Source organism: Podarcis vaucheri, assembly GCF_965113315.1.
Source record: "Podarcis vaucheri genome assembly, chromosome: 5".
NCBI classification, from domain to species: domain Eukaryota; kingdom Metazoa; phylum Chordata; class Lepidosauria; order Squamata; family Lacertidae; genus Podarcis; species Podarcis vaucheri.
Window position 1 is genome coordinate 103367958 of NC_138763.1, and position 19810 is coordinate 103387767.

At 41.1% G+C, this 19810-nt stretch overlaps 1 protein-coding gene across 1 annotated transcript in view; it reads left to right on the forward strand.

The window, feature by feature from the left end:
* The window catches only part of ATXN10 (ataxin 10), a 71474-nt gene that overhangs the window by 41797 nt on the left and 9867 nt on the right, over positions 1–19810 (forward strand). The window contains exons 8-10 of the mRNA XM_082223183.1: positions 1751–1859; positions 3211–3374; positions 16422–16485. Coding sequence (XP_082079309.1) covers positions 1751–1859; positions 3211–3374; positions 16422–16485 — 337 coding nt within the window. The remainder of the gene's footprint in view (positions 1–1750; positions 1860–3210; positions 3375–16421; positions 16486–19810) is intronic.

Genomic DNA, 19810 nt, shown 5'->3' on the forward strand with positions numbered 1-19810 from the left:
CATTTGCATTTACCAGTTCAGCTCACTACAGTTACTCCATACATGTCCTGTAAGACATTGATAGGAAAGCAGACATTTAAAAAACAAATGTTAATAATCATCGGCATCCATGGATTTTTCTGCTGTCTTGAAACAAATAGGGATGTTCTGTGGGTGGGCAAACAGCGCAAGAGCCAATTTATGAGATCATGGTGATTGAGTCTGTAGTATCAAGTGCATGAAATATCAGATATGCATGTCCCAGTAATAACTTGTAATATTGCCACACAGTTGATATATTAGCTGATACAGTTCGTCCTAATACTTGTGGCTAGATCACATTGAAAATTACTTGTACTCTCTTAGGCTACAAATGGGGGATTCCTTTGTTTGAATTCTTCCCTGAGGGAAGGAAAATAGTCTTCTGATTTGAACAAAATGTCAAGGAGAAGGCTGGAAACCATATCTCTTTCTGAAATCTAGTTCTTTATAGATATTTGGAAAGGAGGAAAATATACAATCATACCATCTTCTCAAATGGATATAATCCAGGAACAGATTGATCTGCTGTTTCTGTTAACTGGTTTGTTCATGCAGTTTAGAAAATCCTGGATTTATAATGACCTTTATCCAAGCATTAACACTTCTCTATCTTAGACTGGATTTTCAGTTGCAAGGGCAATTCCTGTCTTATTCAGGAAAGCCATAATATAGCACACGGCTCTGCCACTGTAGCCCATAATTATCGCTTTCTAATCTTAAATTTTATATAATCTGTTTTCTGCATATGATGATTTGCAATTACCACAGTTGGTACAGATCAATCCAGCTGCAGTTAGACAATTCCAAGCAACAGCTCTCAGGTTGAATAAATAATATGCAAATGACAATAATTTCCCTGTCTATCTAATCACAAATACTACACATTATTTCAAATGAATATTTATTGAACTTAAATGTAAATATAATTACTTTGCCACAAACGATTTAATTCTGTTGCAGAACAATCTTATATTGAAAATAATGTAGCTAGAGACTTTCTATATTTCTATATTTCTTTATTTCAAGTTTGTGTTTAGTTTTTAGAGTATCACCCTTACAGCAGTATTTCTGTTCTTGATTATGTATTTGTGATTCTGAGGTTTATTGGATATTTGTAGTACAATATGCTCATTTTTATGGAGGTTTGCATTTGACTATGCTACAAGGCTTTTGAATTAGAAAAAAATCAGTACAGTGGTACCTCGGGTTAAGAACTTAATTCGTTCTTGAGGTCTGTTCTTAACCTGAAACTGTTCTTAACCTGAAGCACCACTTTAGCTAATGGGGCCTCCCGCCGCTGCCGTGTCGCCACCGCATGATTTCTGTTCTCATCCTGAAGTAAAGTTCTTAACCTGAGGTACTATTTCTGGGTTAGCAGTCTGTAACCTGAAGCATCTGTAACCTGAAGCGTATATAACCCGAGGTACCACTGTACCAAAGAAGGTTGTAAAAAATTCTGCACAAGGGTAATAAAATTTCAGTTCCAAAAAAACCTGAATTCTGCAGTCTGTACAAAACATGCAGTTTTGTTTTTTTTTGAATAATCGTGCATTTATGCTACATTGGGACAAGGAACTGTGTTTGCAAGTAAAGCTTACCCCATGACCATTTGCAATATCCTCTAATACCATCTGGCAATTTCAGTAGGCATTTGCTGCCATAGGTGCTAGAAATTTACTTCTCAAGTAGGTGAAAACTGAGATTTCAAACTGTTGCCTGTTTTTCATAGGAAGCACTAGTCACGATTCGGCTTGTTGATGTTCTTTGTGAAATGACATCAAACTCTGGACATCTGGAATGTCTGCAGGCTTGCCCTGATTTGCTTGAGGTGACTGTCAGTAAGTAAGAAGCACACACATTTTTTAAAATGTAATAATCTAAGGAGTAATGCTTTGTATTCTACTTGAAAGTAGGTTTTATAAGGAACACTTGACAGTTGTGACCAATAACTTAAAAATAGGAAGCAGAAAATTGATAGCATGTCTTCCAATATCTATATTTGGATGGAAAAGGTATTCAAAGGTTTGCTAAAGGATTACCTAACCATCAGGTAAAACGTATAAGCTTTGGTGCGATATATGTTTATTCCAAGATATTGTGTATCTTGTATTAAAAAATCACATATATGAACCAATGTTCACACACTACTTTCTGCATGCCTCTGCTCTTCACATTGTACAGAATGTGTGAAACAGAATTGAAACTTGAATGCTCCTGTGAAGTAATTTGGTAGTAAATGTTATAATACCTTGGTGTTGTGGCAGCAACTGGAGCTGGAGAGGAGCACAGCCAGAACTTTTCAGCAGTGTTCACTAGAGTTGATTCACATTAAATTGCAGTTTGTTTTTAACTCTGATTCTATGTGACATGTGGACTAGGGTTATGAATTAAAGGACTCTGTTTGATTTCTTATCTATTGTACCAGAGCAGAGGACTAAACAATAATTTCTAAAGTTGCACACTGAGCAATATTTGCTACTTTTGGTGCAAAAGAGTTTACCAGTAAGCTTAGAGATCAATAAGTACTTTTATGAATTTTCACCCAAATAGCCCAGCTGACTAATTAAACACAGGATAGCATAGAACATTGAAACCATATGTTAATGTTGAGGGTTCCCAAACATTCTCAGCCAGCAAGTTTTAAAGTATTTATGCAGCATATTTAAATATGCTGCAAAATACATTCAACTTGATGCTTGAAATGTTGGCTAACTTCAGGAAACTGCAGTAATATGACTCATTATACTAGCCTTAATTGAACCAGTGCATTTAGAACATGAGTTAGAATGTCACATACAGGAACCTGATCTTGAACAGGAATATTTTGTCTAATGTATTTTCTGTTTTTACTTTTTGGAATGATTCCCAGGATACTCTCAGGGACCTCAAATACACACACATCACCCCTCTGACCCCCCCATGCCACCTTTCCCCTTCCTGGGTCGTGCCCAGATTCTCCTTCAGCTCTCTGTCCTTGCAAAGAAGACCATCTGGTTCCCCTCCTGGGGAGACTTCTGGGACAACCTATTCCAGATTTTAGTAGTGTTTCTTTCAATAGCAGTAAGATGTAGATTGATTTCCTTTTGTAATTATATGTTAATAACCATGCAGTAAAACAAAACTTAAGTATCATGGGCATTATAAAGATAATGTTTTAAAAAATAAGACAGAATTATTTTCTCTGTTTAGAAACTTTGCAGCTTACACATCTTGCTGGGAAGCAGAGCACAAACATCTTCACAGTGACTCATTCTGGGCAAGAACAAAGCTGTCATCCAGCTGTGGGGTTTAAGTCACATCTAATTCGTTTGATTGGAAATTTATGTTACAAGAATAAGGCTAACCAAGACAAGGTAAGAAAAGCTAAAGACTGTAAGCAATTCATTGTGCAGTTCATAGTACAAAAATACATTTATATCTTTTGCAAAAAAGGTCTCAAGTAAGTAATAAATATGGTATGCTGCAAGGGTGCTTTAAGTCAGTTGTAATATTTAAAATCACTTCCATTAATTCCTGGTGTTTCATGTAGGACTGCATGTATATGCTAAAAATACCAAATTTCTACTTATTATAGGGAGGGTAATAGCTCTGACTGTGCCCCCCTGCTGACTTTTGAGATTTCATGAGGCAGTGTCTGCAAACTTTCAAGCATAGCTTCAGAGCTGTAGGAGCTAATACTTTTGAAAACAAACATTGAAACTAATTTCAAGAAACTAATTCTGCACTAAATATAAGCCACCATTTATTTTTTATTCTCCAAGGCAAATTGGGATGGAGATGATTCATCACATATCCTTTAAAATAGATTGGATCTGTCAGCAAACTCAGCCTCCATTGGGAACAAGCATTTAGTGACTCAAATTCCCCATAGTTCAAAGGTGGGTTTATAAGCCACTGGCTAGTTGATGCCTGAGAAATCTTCAGAGTGTCCTATCTCAGTTCATTAAGCAAAGAGCATAGGACACAGACCTTTTGCCCACACACACAGTCCCTTTCATCTTCCCTTTGTGACTTGCAGCAATTAAACAAGGAAGGATCTTATTAGCATATTTCCTTGTTTCATCTGAATTGGGATACTGATTAGCAGATTTGGAACAAGCCAAGGTGTTACACCACCATTTTTAGAAAGTGTTTAATTGTCCCAAACTGGTAGCCAAAGTTTCTTGCTTTAGATAAAATGGGAAACTATAAACTGTATATTTATTTCTTGCTTTAATTGCCTCTTACATGAATAATGGAGTGAAGGGGCTGTTTGTGCAAGAAAAATGATTGTGCATATCCTGGCTTAATAGGCTGAAATATTATCTGACCTGCGACAGTGTAATTTTCAATTTCACTATATAGAAAAATTATTGCCATTGTGTAGGTGTTACAGCATTTAATACATTTGTAAACCAATGAAAATAACTCACTGAGCTGAAATAAGTGCTTTTTACAGTGGTTTTTCACTTCTTGTTGACAACTTGTATGAGGTTGTTTTTGGTGAGGTTTGCTTCTTCATAGCTTCCCTTGGGGAAGAATACAGTGGTGCCTCGCAAGACGAAATTAATCCATTCCGCGAGTATCTTCGTCTAGCGGTTTTTTCGTCTTGCAAAGCAACCCTATTAGCAGCATAGCGGATTAGCGCTATTAGCGGTTTAGCGGCTATTAAAGGCTTAGCGGCTTAGCTGCTAAAAGGCTATTAAAGGCTTAGCGGCTTAGAAAAAGGGGGGGAAGCGGAAAAAAATCTCAAGACTCGCAAGACATTTTCGTCTTGCGAAGCAAGCCCATAGGGAAATTCGTCTTGCGAAGCGCATTGAAAAACGGAAAACCCTTTCGTCTAGCGGGTTTTCCGTCTTGTGAGGCATTCGTCTTGCGGGGCACCACTGTAGTCATGTTTGAAATACTTGGAATTTTGTTTGGCAATAAAAAACAGGATTTTTTTCTTACTGTGAATATCAGTCCCCATTCCTGATAGGGATGACTCCCCCTACTGGAGACAGGGAAACTTCAGCTTGCACTGTCCTCTCTAGAGGGGAGGTGTCATCCTATCTCTCCAGGCGGAGTAGCAGAGCAGAATAACACCTCAGCCCTCAAGCAACTGCCCATACACCAGCCCCACTGCTGGAGCACAGGACACTCAGACACAAAACATGTGGTTAGACAGCAATGCAAAAGTTAATGTTCCAGAACTCCTCCCCATATCAATCTACAAATCAACCACAGCAGCCAGTAAAGTCAACAAATTATGCAATGCATAGAACCAGAGGAAGATAGAGGAGGGTGGAATGTCACCCCCCCCATTACGATATATGTAGGTCTGCCTCTGAAGACAGTTAATTCAATGGCCAGGTTGCTCCCCGGGGCAAGCCAATGGCACTGGGTACCAATTAGTTTCCTGACCCAATTCAAAGTGCTGGTTTTGACCTATAAAGCCTTAAACGGCTCAGGACCACAATACCTTAAGGGGCATGAGGTTCATACCTCTGTATAAATCTACTTGGACCCTAAGATCATCCTCTGAGGCTCTTCTTCGTGTGCCTCCTCTACAGGAATTTTTTTGAACTAAGGAAGGCCTCAGAATCAGAGGGGGTTTCCCCCTTACTCATGCTCACCTGCTCTGGCAAAGAACCTGGAGAATCACCAAAGGCAGCTTGCCAGTGTGGTGTAGTGGTTAAGAGCGGTAGTCTCGTAATCTGGTGAACCGGGTTCGCGTCTCCGCTCCTCCCCATGCAGCTGCTGGGTGACCTTGGGCCAGTCACACTTCTTTGAAGTCTCTCAGCCCCACTCACCTCCCAGAGTGTTTGTTGTGGGGGAGGAAGGGAAAAGGAGATTGTTAGCCGCTTTGAGACTCCTTAAAGGGAGTGAAAGGCGGGATATCAAATCCAAACTCTTCTTCTTCTTCTTCCAAACGCATAGATATCCTCTGTGCCAACATCGCAAGGAGAAAGGCTGCCCTGCAGAGGCGCAGTCATCCTGTGCACAGACGCAGAGAAAAGGCGGGGAAAGCAATGCGACTGAGCACACTGCAGCAGCTGCTCAAACTCCCAGTTAGCACTGGGACCCAAAGGTGCAGTGATAATGCAGCCAGTCAAAACTGCTAGACCAACAGGTGCAGCAATTACGTCTCTAGGAGCTGCTGGGGCCATCCCAGAAACGCTGAGTTGCTGAAACAAAATGGCGTTCCTGCTTTTTTTTAGAAAGAGGCAGGAAATGCAAGCTCCTGGCCCTGTGTCGCCTCTGTGGACTCCTCCTGTGCCTGTTGGCAATCCAGTCAGAATCCAGCTGCTCCCTACAGTCCCCCCAGAGAGCAGGGTGGGGGAGGAAAACGAAGAGAATGAAGTTTCCTGCTTGGCAGGGGGTTGGACTCGATGGCCCTTGTGGTCTCTTCCAACTCTATGATTCTATGATTCTATGATTCTAAGTAGAAATGAATAAGCTGGGGGAGGCAGCCAACAGGAAAACAGAGTGAAAAATCTCACTCAGAAAGATGATATAGCAAACAGGACGAAGGAGAGGACTAGACAAAGGGGAAATCCACACAAAACAAGCACTCAGGCAAGTGTTTCTCTCCACACACAGAGAGACACACAAAGACCCAGCCATCCCTTGAGCAGGCAGGGTCATTAGGAGAGAAGGGGTTGACTCCTCCCCTCTGGAGAGGACCTTGCAACTGAAGACCCTGCCTGTCTCCAGTAGGCGGAATCCTCCTCTATCAGGAATAAAAGCATCCCCCTCCATCTGATGAACATTCTCTGCACCTGGCAGCTTCTCCCTTACATATATGCTTACTTTATTCTAAGGTCTTACAAGAAATGGCATGCAGTCAGTGGCTAAGTGGCTGTGCCAGTATATCCCCCTGCCTTGATCCAACATGGGAGTTGCCCAATGTGATGTGCACAAGCCACATTTTCTGTGTTTTTACCCATTGCTGCTGCTATGTGGGAGCAAATCACAAGGAAGCAGTTTTGTGGCAGCATATATAGCAATGGTAATGTGTAAATTGGTCCAAAGCTGTGTGTGTTTTAAAAAGTCTGAATATAGAATGGATGTAAGAAAAAAACGTGGATTTTTAGCCAACTAATACTTGCTTAAAAGATTCATTTGTAATTGTGAGACTAGAGAATTGGTGAGTTTTAATAAGGACAGATCTTTCGACAACTTTTAATATGTTTGAAGGGGAATCTTGCTGAATTAACAGTGATACTTTGTAGGTGAAGAGGGGATTGCTGTACAATGTCTCCATTCTTATTCAGGAAGATGCAGGGGGTTGTGATGGACACATGGTCAATTGTAAAACAAGCTGTCCAGCTAGATTTCAGTTCTCTTGCCTCATTTAATTTCTGGATGTATAAGTACTGAGGAAACTAAAGGCTGAACAAATCTTGATTTAAATTGAAACTTAGAAAGTGGAGTCTCAAAGACGTGAAGAAAATGGGCATAATTGTACTGATAATGTTGTTATAGGATCTTTTAATTTGCCACTGGGGTTTGTATTTGCCTGGAGTAATTGTTCTCAAAATCAACCTATGAAAGGGGGTGGGGGGGGAGAGGTGAAACTATGAACTCCTCTTGGATTACCTCATACAGTACTTGTTAAGTGAAAGGTTGAACTGTCAAACACACCCTGTAAACAATTTCTGTAATCACCATCATCATCTTCATTATCATCATCACAGTAAAATCCGCTTCAGCCCTCATTCTGTAGGGGTGACTTATGTGTGTAAGCATACAGATACAATGCTTATCACTGGTCCCTTTGCATAGGCTCACCTGGGTCCCTCTGAACAGGTCAGGTGTGCCTTTTTGGAAATACCCATTCCCATCCATGTCTGTTAGTAGCACACAACTGTAGCAGGATCAGGAATGATTTTCTTTTTTGTTTGTATTGCCTAATTAAGGAATCAGTGAAACCTATCACTGAAGGAACTGCTTCCCCACATGGGGTTTGCTAGCTAATGCTTTGCATGCACAGAATGATATGTTGTGGAGCAACAGGGTCTTCCTCAATGTTCAGAAATGGGTCGAATGATCTCCACCTTGATTTAGATGTCTCATGGCTTGGTGGTGGTGGAGGGCCGTGATAGGGGCAGCATTGTACATGTAAGAAGTATTTCAGGCAAGGTTTTTTTTTTCCAACTGGAACTCACTAGAACCTAGTTCCTGCACCTATCAGGTGGGTGCCATTGCCATTCTAAGAGAATGAGGGAGGCATTCATGTTGAGTTCCTCTTTTTCTAGAAAAATAGCACAGATTTCAGACATATTTCCAGCAAAGATGTGTGCAAGAGGTCACTTGGGCCATAGGGAAGAGGAGGATTGCAGTCCCCGATAAACTGTTTGGTGGTTTTTCTTTTGGTCCATTTTTGATTGGCATCCACAAACTGGGTTTAATCAGTAGAGGAGGATGCTGCTGAAGATAGCCTGCAAACACTGTATCCCCCTTGGCACCAGGGCTAGGTAGATCTGGATGTACATCTCTTGTCTCAGATGTTGTGGAGGATGCAGCACACTGCAGTCATGGCAGGGTCTTCCTCTCCTGTTTCAGAACAGGTGACAAGATTTCCATTCCCCCTACCCACCCCCAATCCCTGCTACCACCATCCATAAAGAGCCTTCTGCACCTTTTAAGGGAGAAATGCTGTGCCTCTGATCTCAGAATGATCTCAAGCGTAATGGTTTCCAATGGAATGAGCCCACACATTCTACTGTTAATCATCAAATGATTAGAAAGAAGTGTTTGTATGAATCCATAGTGCCCACATCGTAGCGCAGTATTTTTCTTTTTCTAGACCAACAGTTTGGTGGGTGTGGCAGAAAGGAAACACAATTAAAAAGTGAAATGGTTTTTAAGAAGTGAAATATTTTTAAAGGTTTCCATTAAATTGGTTTCTAGATTAGTTAGGGCAAGTAATTGGTAGAAATGTACTGTATTTCTTTCTCTGATTTTGAAAAATCAGTGCTGTTTCACACACTGCAGGGTTTTATTGTTTTGGTTTTTGCTAGGCTGCCAGGTTTCTAGAGAAAGCAAACACACCATGAAACCTGGGTAGCTTTAACTTTGACATTAAAAAGTGGCATATAATCTAGTGATAGTTTGCTTCATGTGTTGCCCTGTTCAGAAACTCTTGAGGCTCCAGTCATCTCTATACTGTAATGCTTAAGTACTACAACATTGCACCTTGGTTATTGTATATTATTTGTTGTAAATATATAGATTTCATAGATGCATAAATCACAGAAGTAAGTTACAGGTTTATACAAACATATTAAACATATTAAAGCCTGACCAACCTTAAGTAAGATCCATTCATCTTGGAGGACCAAGAAGCTATTTCCCTTCATATAGTTCAGGTCTCTCTTTTTTTGGTCCTCCTTTATGAAAACGATGGAAATGTAAAAGCAATGCAAAAATTACTAAAGTTGCAGTCCATCAGGTTTTTTATGAAAGGTTACCATCCAGCTGTCAAATAAGAGATATTTTCAGCAATGACACTGCAGTTAGTGTGTGTGTGGATCACTTGTGGAAACTGTAATAAAGTCCAATCATAATTGCAATAGGATGTAGGGTGTGTCATTCTGGGAAGTTGCCACTACTTGGGTGGTTGTGGTGCTGAGATCTCTGCTTCAGTCTGCAAGTGAATCTTGGGAATTGCAACCTCAGCATGAGATCAGCAGAGAGAGAGAGAGAGAGAGAGAGAGAGAGAGAGAGAAATCTTCTATTACATACACTCCTTACAAAGACCACTTCAACTTTTCTTATCTCAACGCTATTTTAAACAAATTAAGTAAGGTGTCTGTACTGTTGATTGCATAAGTTGACCTGATTCGTATCTAAGGTACTTAAGTACTGTATGTGCTAAACACTAAAATTAAAACTAAAGGGCAGTTGACCCATCAAAGTTAGACATTCTTTTCTCAAATATTTTATATAGAATTATATTGTTCTGCTTTATAAGTAATGATTTTTCTACATTGAAAATCTTTTGGACTTCGTAGAAGAATTATCATGTATAACAGAGAGTTCTTAGAAACTATGCTACTCAAGTTTAGGTTCAGCATAATTTTGCTTTCATGACTATATTTAAAGAACACTTTAAAGACCCTTCCCCTCTGCAGGGAGGTGGGACCAATTCGGATGGTCCGCCCCCACAACTTAGTGGATTCAAATGTTTTCCAGAGAGTGGTAGGGGATGCTTTATCCCATGTTGATGGCCTTTCAGCTGATTCTCTGGTGGTCCGCTGGAATACAGAGTTAACCAGGGCTATTGACTGTTTGGCTTCAAAGCGCCCTCTCCAATTGCATGGGGCCCGGCAGCCCCATGGTTTTCCATGGATCTGAGGGCAATGAAACAATCGCTGAGATGGCTAGAGCGCCGGTGGCGGATAACTCATTCTGAAGCTGACTGGACATGGGTTAGAGCTCAATGTCGAGCCTACCAAGTGGCGGTAGCGACGGCGAAGAAGACTTTCTTCACCGCCTCTATTGCATCTGCAGAAAACAGCAGCAGGAGATTCTTTCAGACGGTTCGCAATTTAGCGGAACCACCTACTACTACATCCTGCAGTGATTTTGATTTTTTTTTTTGCAGATAAAGTTGCTCAGATTCGGGAAGAGATAGACTCCACCGTGGGAGCAGGGCTGGGGCAGGATAGTGCTAGAGTCCTGTCTAGTCATGTTATGTGGGATCAGTTCCAATCTGTTACCTCCGAGGATGTGGACAGGCTGCTTGGATGAGTGAAACCAACCACCTGTCTCCTTGATCCTTGCCCATCCTGGCTTATAAAAGCTAGCCGGGAAGGGCTGGGCAATGGGCTTCGCACGGTGGTGAATGCTTCTCTTTGTGAGGGAGCCTTCCCAGACCCACTGAAAGAGGCGGTTATCAAACCGCTTCTTAAAAAAACCATCTTTAGATGTGGCCAATATGGCCAACTATCGCCCAGTCTCAAATCTTCCATTCTTGGGCAAGGTGATTGAGTGGGTGGTTGCTGAACAATTCCAGGCATGCCTGGAAGAAGCGGACCATTTGGATCCCTTCCAGTCGGGATTCAGGCCTCATCATGGGACTGAAACTGCCTTAGTTACACTGGTCGATGATCTCCAGCGGGCTAGGGACAAAGGTGAGAGCTGTTTCCTAGTTCTGCTGGATCTCTCAGCGGCCTTTGACACCATTGACCAAAACATCCTTTGGACCGTCTAGAGGGGTTGGGAGCTGGGAACATTGTTATACCGTAGTTCCGCTCCATCCTCCTGGGCCGTGTTCAGAAAGTGGTGGGGGGGGGATGAGTGTTCAGACCCCTGGGTTCTCACTTGTGGGGTGCCTCAGGGTTCTGTCCTCTCCCCCATGCTTTTCAACATCTACATGTATCTGCTGGGAGAGATCATCAGGGGGTTTGGTTCATCAGTATGCGGATGATACCCAGCTCTACCTCTCTTTCAAATCAGAACCAGTGAAGGCGGTGAAGGTCCTGTGTGAGTGTCTGGAGGCAGTTGGAGGATGGATGGTGGCTAACAGATTGAGGTTGAATTCTGACAAGACAGAAGTACTGTTTTTGGCGGACAGGAGGTGGGCGGGTATGGAGGACTCCCTGGTCCTGAATGGGGTAACTGTGCCCCTGAAGGACCTGGTGCACAGCTTGGGAGTCATTCTGGACTCACAGCTGTCCATGGAGGCGCAGGTCAGTTCTGTGTCCAGGGCAGCTGTTTATCAGCTCCATCTGGTACGCAGGCTGAGACCCTATCTGCCTGCGGACTGTCTCGCGAGAGTGGTGCATGCTCTAGGTATCTCTCACTTGGACTACTGCAATGCACTCAGTGTGGGGCTACCTTTGAAGGTGACCCGGAAACTACAACTAATCCAGAATGCGGCAGCTAGACTGTTCACTAGGAGCAGCTGCCGAGACCATATAACACTGGTCTTGAAAGACCTACATTGGCTCCCAGTACGTTTCCGAGCACAATTCAAAGTGTTGGTGCTGACCTTTAAAGCCCTAAACAGCCTTGGTCCAGTATATCTGAAGGAGTGTCTCCAACCCCATCATTCTGCCCAGACACTGAGGTCCCGTGCTGAGGGCCTTCTGGCGGTTCACTCGCTGCGAGAAGCCAAGTTACAGGGAACCAAGCAGAGGGCCTTCTTGGTAGTGGCACCCGCCCTGTGGAGCGCCTTCCCACCAGATGTCAAAGAGAACAACAACTATCAGACTTTCAGAAGACATCTGAAGGCAGCCCTGTTTAGGGAAACTTTTAATGTTTAATAGAGTATTGTATTTTAATATTCTGTTGGAAGCCGCCCAGAGTGGCTGGGGCGGGGTATAAATAATAAATTATTATTATTATTATTATTATTATTATTATTATTATTATTATTATTATTCATGGAATGGTAGGTTCTTACAGTCTCATTACAAAACATTTGAAGCTGTGTGAAGAGCAAGTTCTTTTTTCAAAAAAGAAAATTAAATATGAAATGATGTAAACAGAATAATACAAAACTGTAAGGGGCATATAGTTCAAGAGCACATCTTTTTTGCCTTGTTTGTGAATGCAGCCTGAGAAGTCACTTCTCCAGTCTCTTATTGCCAACATTACAGATGATAATGCTGACTCCCCCCCAAAAAAAATTGAAATGTATTTTTAATGCATGAATGTATGTATCTCATTGTATTATTTTTCATAGTATAAGAAATAACAGTTATTCCACACAGTGAAATATTATTCAGGTAGGTCTCGCTGTAACCAACAGCTGCTTTCCCCAGCTAACAGGACAGTATCTTATCCCTGCTGAACCTCAGTCCTTTAGTGGCTTAGATAACTGGAAGGCCAACACGTGCTTTGTGTCAGGGTTTGCTACCCTGTAAGCTGTGCTGCACCCCTGATTTCCAGTGTTCATGTTCAGTTACTGTGCTGCAGTAACAATGCTCATCACATTCATCTCAAATGGGGTTGGTAGTGTTTATGCAGTCAGTAAGCTGAAGCTAGTTTTCTAAATCCACACGAGTAAATTACGTTTTCAAAAATGCTTTTTCAAAGAATGAATGAGAGCAGTGTGAGAGCAAGATTAGATGTGATGTTAATTAGGTAAATGCAGTTAACACGCACATTTTCATATGCAATAGTAGCAAGCAAAAGGAAGACTAAGCAACCATATAAGCATCCTTGAGCTCCTTGATAAAAGGACAAGCAAGGTGAAAAGAAGAAGGGAGAAATTATGAATTATGCTGAAGTACATGAATAAAAATCAATAAAAATACATAGCTAACTGAGGTTCTCCCCCCCCCCAACAAAAATCCTGGCTATGCCAATGCTGAAGTAGTAGAGGGAAAGATGGGCAGTAGATTGAGATTAAGGAATGGGGGAAGTTAGTAATAAGAAAAAGAAGGGTGTCCTCAATATTCTCAATGAGTGTGAACTCATTTTCTAGCTTTGTTTTGAGGGTATTGAGCTCTGTTAAACTTAATGACGTGAATATTTTACATAAGTACAGTAAGCTTAAATTTCAGTGGGATATCTGTTGTAAGACATTAATACAATTGTGTCAGTAGACAGCCACTTTTATTGAATGACACTTTAAATGTATATAGACTTTGCAGCGAAAAGGTCAAAATTCTCGTTACATTTGCAGGAGGGAAAAAGTTTCCCCCTCATATGTATATATTTAAATGTTTCGTGGTGTCAGTAGAGCAATGCAATTTTTAAGTATGGTAGAGGCAATGATCATAGTTTTGCTTTCAATGGGTGGGCATGGGGCTTCCTGGTGTGGCTGGGAAAGAATCTCTGCTACTTACGCCATCCATCTCGTATGGGAAGTATATGTCACATCAGAGCTTTTGCCGTTCCAGCATATGTATGTCCTGGGAAAAAGAGCCACAAGTATTTCAGCAGTTTTGCAGGATGTGGTAGCTTCCAATAATAGACTTGTTTGCCACAAGCCACAGTGCCATATATTATAAGCCAGCATGCCTGTACCCTAAGCTCTGAGATCTTTAAACAGCAGGGAATAAATGCCCCATCTTTCTTTGGGTTAGACATGAATTTGCACCTTGCCTTTGTGTAGGGACAATATCCCACATATAAAGCTCTCTAAAGTCTAACAGGCTAACTGGAAGCTGCTGTGGCTCATTGGACTCCCAGGCTGGTTCACTTGGCATGAAAAACTGGAACTGAAGTTAGATCAGGGACTTCTGTCTTTGCAAAGTCCCTCCACCCCAAGCCCTCAGTTACAAGATGAGGCAACATTTGCAACAGGGATACGGCACAACACCTTTTTGTGGGGCCAAGAGGGAAGCCACAGTTTATAGTTGTCTTTGTAAACCCAGGGCAGAAATCCTTCAATTTTTGTCTCTTAAAGACACTTTTGTTTGTACACAGTTGTGTGCATGTAGAAGTGTGCCAACAAAAACAAGGCTTACCATTGCCTTGTTCCTTGTGCAAATGCTAAAAGGGGATTTGTTTTTTAATCAACAGGAGCAAGGCAGTGTAAGCCCCTGATCTAACACATTACTGTCTCTTTGCAGGTGAGCGGTGCTTCATCTATGTTGGGTGAGGCAGGTATTTTCCCTCTGGCGCAGGGCTGGGCTCCCTCTTGCCCAGGCCTCCTTTCCTCTCTCTCTAGTTTGGCACGATGTGTGACTGACCAAGGCCTGAGTCAAGCAGGGAAGCCCAAGGCTGAGAGAGAGGTGCCTGCAGAAGGTCACCCAGTGAGGGCACGGATGAAGTGACATTTAATGGAGGATTCTGGATTGGGAACTAATTCTCTAAACCACTGTAATATGTAGTGTGACTGGAAATGAGAATGGAGCAGGGAATAGTACCTATGAGTGATATGTATATTGTGGAAGGCATTTAATGACAGCCCTGCCCTGCCCCAGCCTATAGTGGGGAGGAATTGTTTTGGTTCATGATTAAGTAATAACAAGGGACGTGGGTGGCACTGTGGTTTACACCACTGTTTTGAGCCCAAGCAACCAGCAAGCCGCTTGGGCTTGCTGATCAGAAGGTCGGCAGTACGAATCTGTGCAACAGGGTAAGCTCCCGTTGCTTGGTCCCAGCTCCTGCCAACCTAGCAGTTTGAAAGCACGCCAGTGCAAGTAGATAAATAGGTAACGTTCCACGGGAAGGTAAACAGCGTTTCCGTGCGCTGCTCTGGTTCGCCACATCACCCGGAAAAACTGTCTGTGGAAGCGGACAAATGTTGGCTCCGTCAGCCAGTAAAGCGAGATGAGCGCCGCAATCCCAGAGTCGTTTGCGTCTGGACTTAACTGTCAGGGGTCCCTTTACCTTTACCTTAAGAAATAGTAATAATAATAATAATAATAATAATAATAATAATAATAATAATAAGGCCATTTCACAGTAGTGAGGGTTGGGAATGGCCTTTGTTTTTTATATTAAAACTGACAGCACTGCAGATCACATGCTGAATCCTTAGACCTGTTATATGTAATGAAACGAACCCTTGTAGTGTTCACTTATCATTGTTGCCCAACTCTCCATTAGAAATTGACTTACTTCTGATGTATACTTTCTGGAATGAAAACTGTCTGAATTGGTAATTACTGTGTCAAAGAGAGCTTTGCACCTAGAGTTGGCATGCCTAGGCATATCCAAATGTTTTAAAAGTATATTGCTATACTTTTGTTGTAGGAGACTAGTTTAAATAGTGTATTGTGATGTTTTGGACAGTTGCAAGTTTGGTTTTAGTTGTGCGTGCATTGCGATTGTTTAATCTGAAATTGAGTGATTATTTAATTTCTGAACCGCTTAATATATAAAAAAATATCTTAAGCACTGTATAGGGATAAATAAATTAAATAGGCTACAATAAAAGAACTGTTGGAATTAACATATTTTCTAGAGTGTGTATGGCAGGGGTTTGCAACAAATATGATACTTATTCCAATTCAGACTTGGCCATTTCAAAAGCAGCTTGAGTTGGCTTAGAATGCTTGAGAGGCCTCCACATCAGATCCCTTCAGAAGCGAAGAATTTAACACATGCTGTGGTAATGTTGCTATCAACGCAAGGATTTTGGCTTGGCAAACAGAACAACCCTTCTCTCCCTCCCCCCACCTTCTCCTGTGCTCTGTTCTGGGGGTTCTCCAACCTCCCCAAGCCAGGGGAGGAGAGAAACACCATTTTGTTCATGGAAGTTCTTGCATGGGATTCCACTAACAGAACTCATTAACTGAATCTGGCCTAAAGTATAGATGTAACACCTTGCCGAACCAGCTTCACATCATTAGTTTTAAATATTGGATTGTGGCCAATTGTTAGGGATTGTGTCTGAATACATACATCATAGTTACTATGGTTCTTGCTGCATAAATGTATACAAAACCTATCCATTTAGGAATGGGTTATGTTTGTGTATTTTTACCCGCCAAGGAGAAATATTTTATAAAATATTTTTTATTTTCTTTCAGGTTTATGATCTAGATGGCATCCCATTGATCCTGGATAACTGCAGCATTGATGACAATAATCCTTGTATCCTTTCAATAACTTTCTAAATTAATAAATAATTACTCCTTTTCTGACGTAATTTGAGCTGGAGGTGGGGTTGTAGATGTTAATGCTTTGGGAATAACGTGTGTTGTCCTTGTGCCTCAAAGTATCTTAAAACTCCCGTCTAGAGAAAACATTACTTCAGTTGTAAAGACTTCAGAGAGACATAGCATAATCCTAGCCCACTTCCCCTCAATTGGTGGCTTGTGGGTCGGTGGACAGTAAGAAGCAACAGCCAGTTCTTCCGCTGACAGTTCAACGTAGCATCAAAACAGGGTGTTGCAGAGCCCTGGTAGCTTGGGATCCAATATCCCATAGAAGGGTCTGCTCCTTGGGTCATTCAGCCATTCCCAGAGCTACAAACAAACAAAGAGCAAGGAAACTTCCCTTCAATCCTGGCTGTTGTGAGCTGGCAGGGTTTGGAAGGTAGTGGTGCCACTCCAATCCAGTGAGACCTTGACTTAGAATTATTCTGCCCAAAGGGCAATCCTATACATAGCAACCCAAAAGAAAGTCCCATTGAATCCAGTGGAACCTTTGTGGGAGTGTATATAGAATAAGCATTGGCCTATTTTAACTTCCTCTGGATTCTATCCCAGGTTGTCAGAGTTGACCGCTGACTCTTGTGTTCTGGTATACTCATTTGTTAACCTTTTACCACCAGTACTAAACCTACATTATAATTTCTACTGCCTATTTTAGGAAAAATTATAGCTTGCATCAGAAAAGTGTTATTGTTATATTTATTTTAATTTTTAATTTTTAACATGAAAAGAATAATTACAGTTTTATTAAAAGGCCTCAGTTTTCATTTTGCATAACATATTTTGAATCTTTTTCTGTGTGTTTTTTGACTATCTATGTTGTACTGTATTATGAGATCACAATACTATGCAAACAAGTTTGAGGGGGTAAAACACAAAACACTGAGGCTGCTTTTTTTTGGCTGGGGTAGCAAATTGACAGAGAGGTTTAAAACTTTTAACTAAATACTAAAATGGCCTCTTTTGAAGTGGAGAAACTACATTATTTTTAGTCTTAAAACAAATGGGCCTGGTTGAACATTATCTCGTGTTCTCTAACTTTCTGAATATCCCAGAATCATTGTTGTCACTTTAGATTACGGATTGTAATGGAATCTAACCAAATTTGGTCATTGTAGCTAGTCTTGAAGCTTTTGCTTCAACTGACATCTGACCAGTCAGCTGAAATGAACAGGTAGATGAGTTAGTAAGCAGCTCATCAGTTTTACATACCTTATTAAATCTGACCAGTGGAAAAAATATTTTCAACTTGTATATCTGGTATTATCTGATGAAAGAACAATAGATATTTCTGTTGTTAGGACTGGTGGAAAAATTCCAGTGGAACCACCACTAAGAAAGATGGCTGTTGGTTATTAAACTTGGTTAAAGGAGGTTGTTTTTGAAAGTGAGTATGCAGTAAATAATCTGCCTTGTAAATATTGTGTGTAATATTTAATTATTATGACTAGCCAGTAAAGCCCTCAGCCTAGCATCCATTGTATTCTTCAAAATGATATCACAAAAATTTAGGTTTAATCCCAGAATAAAAGGGAAGGGAAAATTAACAGTAAGAGACAATCGTGGGCCTGAAAGAAATGGAGGAAAGAAGGAAAATCATCCTGAGAAATCTCATGGGTCTTATTGACTTCCTTCAGAATTCTTTGGTTCTTCATCTGAATGCTCCACTTGAAATTTATCCCAAATGTTGCTTAAAGTGAAATCCGGGGACTACTCAGAAGTGAGTTTTTTTTTTCAAAATTCTTACGCAGTTCCTTGAAAAACCTTCAAATTTTTACATATGAGAGTTCCCAAAATTTGTTTTGGGTTTAGCTCTGGACAGAATTCTTGTGGCCACTTTAGAGAGGTTTAACTGCTCTTCAGATGCTACAAGGATGGAGGTATTGGTTTGTGTATTGGTTACATAGTGTGGTACTACCATTATGGCTTGTGAATAAATTCTAATGGTGGAATAAAAGGAGAAGCACCATCTTTGTATGAATTAGAATATTATTTCTTATCTCTGCCTTTCTCACACATGCACATACATATACGTATATGTATGCACCCACACACTTTTGTTAATATTTAACATTTCAAACTGATTCATAGCCCTACATCATTGTGAATTCTGTTTTTGCAATATATGCCGTAGATACCGAATATTTTTTCTATGGATAGCTTCTTTCAGATGCCCAACAGGCCTCAGCCAGAAGTCCGTGTTTAGTGCAGGCAGCAACCATTTTGCCCGCATTCAGTTGGAGGGGGCAGGGTGGAACGGGCTTATGCCTTACCACTGACATTTGCAATAACCTGGAACGCAGCCCCTTGCAAATGGGGGGTTGCCTGTACCGTCAGTCCCATGCTAGAAGCCCTCTTCTGCAGAGATATGGCAGGCATTTCTTGACTTCCAGACGTCTCTTGAATCCTTTTTTTCCTTCTAACAGGCCTATGCGGTTGTTTAAAACCTTTTGACTAGCCTGTCATTTTATTTCTATTTTTCGTGTTTTTTATATTTTATTATACACATATTGTTGTACACCACCTTGATTTTTTGTTGTTGAGAGGGTAGTGTATATAAATGCATTTATAAATAAGTAATAACAGATCTCCCAGCTTTCTACATATGGCAGCAATTGAGGCTAGTGGCTAAACTATCCAACTTTCTGACCAAAGGCACTGAGCTGAATTCAGTTTGGATACTATGAGGGCCACAAATTATATGAATTTGCCTCAGAGTGCAAAGGAAGCTTTCACTTGAGTTAGAAAGTGAGCCCTACTTTCCTGCAGTGCCGTGTTTATTCCACCAGTTCATCCCAGTCAGTCTGTTAAATGTTGGTAAAACTTTAAATGCAATGCATTTTTTAAATATTTCATTTATGTTGCAACCAGCTTATGTTGCAACCAAATGGATTACCTCTTCTAAAAAGAAAACTCCTCCAGCATTAGAAGGGAGAAACAGGGGCCATTTACTGTAGAGTAGTCCCATAGGAGTCCCTGGAACTACTTTAGAGCAGATAATTACAGGAGTGTAGTCTGAGTGATCTTGTATTCAGTTCTTGTGTTAGGTAGTGAGAAAAGGTTCTGATGATAATATGCCATTTAACGTTTGATGAAAATAAGTGGCTCTTTGACTCCAAAGACCTTTATAGTGAAGCTTCTGTGTTATGTTAACATAAGCTTGGCAAGTCTTCTTGCGACCAAAATGTCAGTAATATTTGGAGAGGAAAAAGCAGGGCTGCCTTTCTGGGTGATCATTCAACTGGCTACTTAGGAGACAAAAT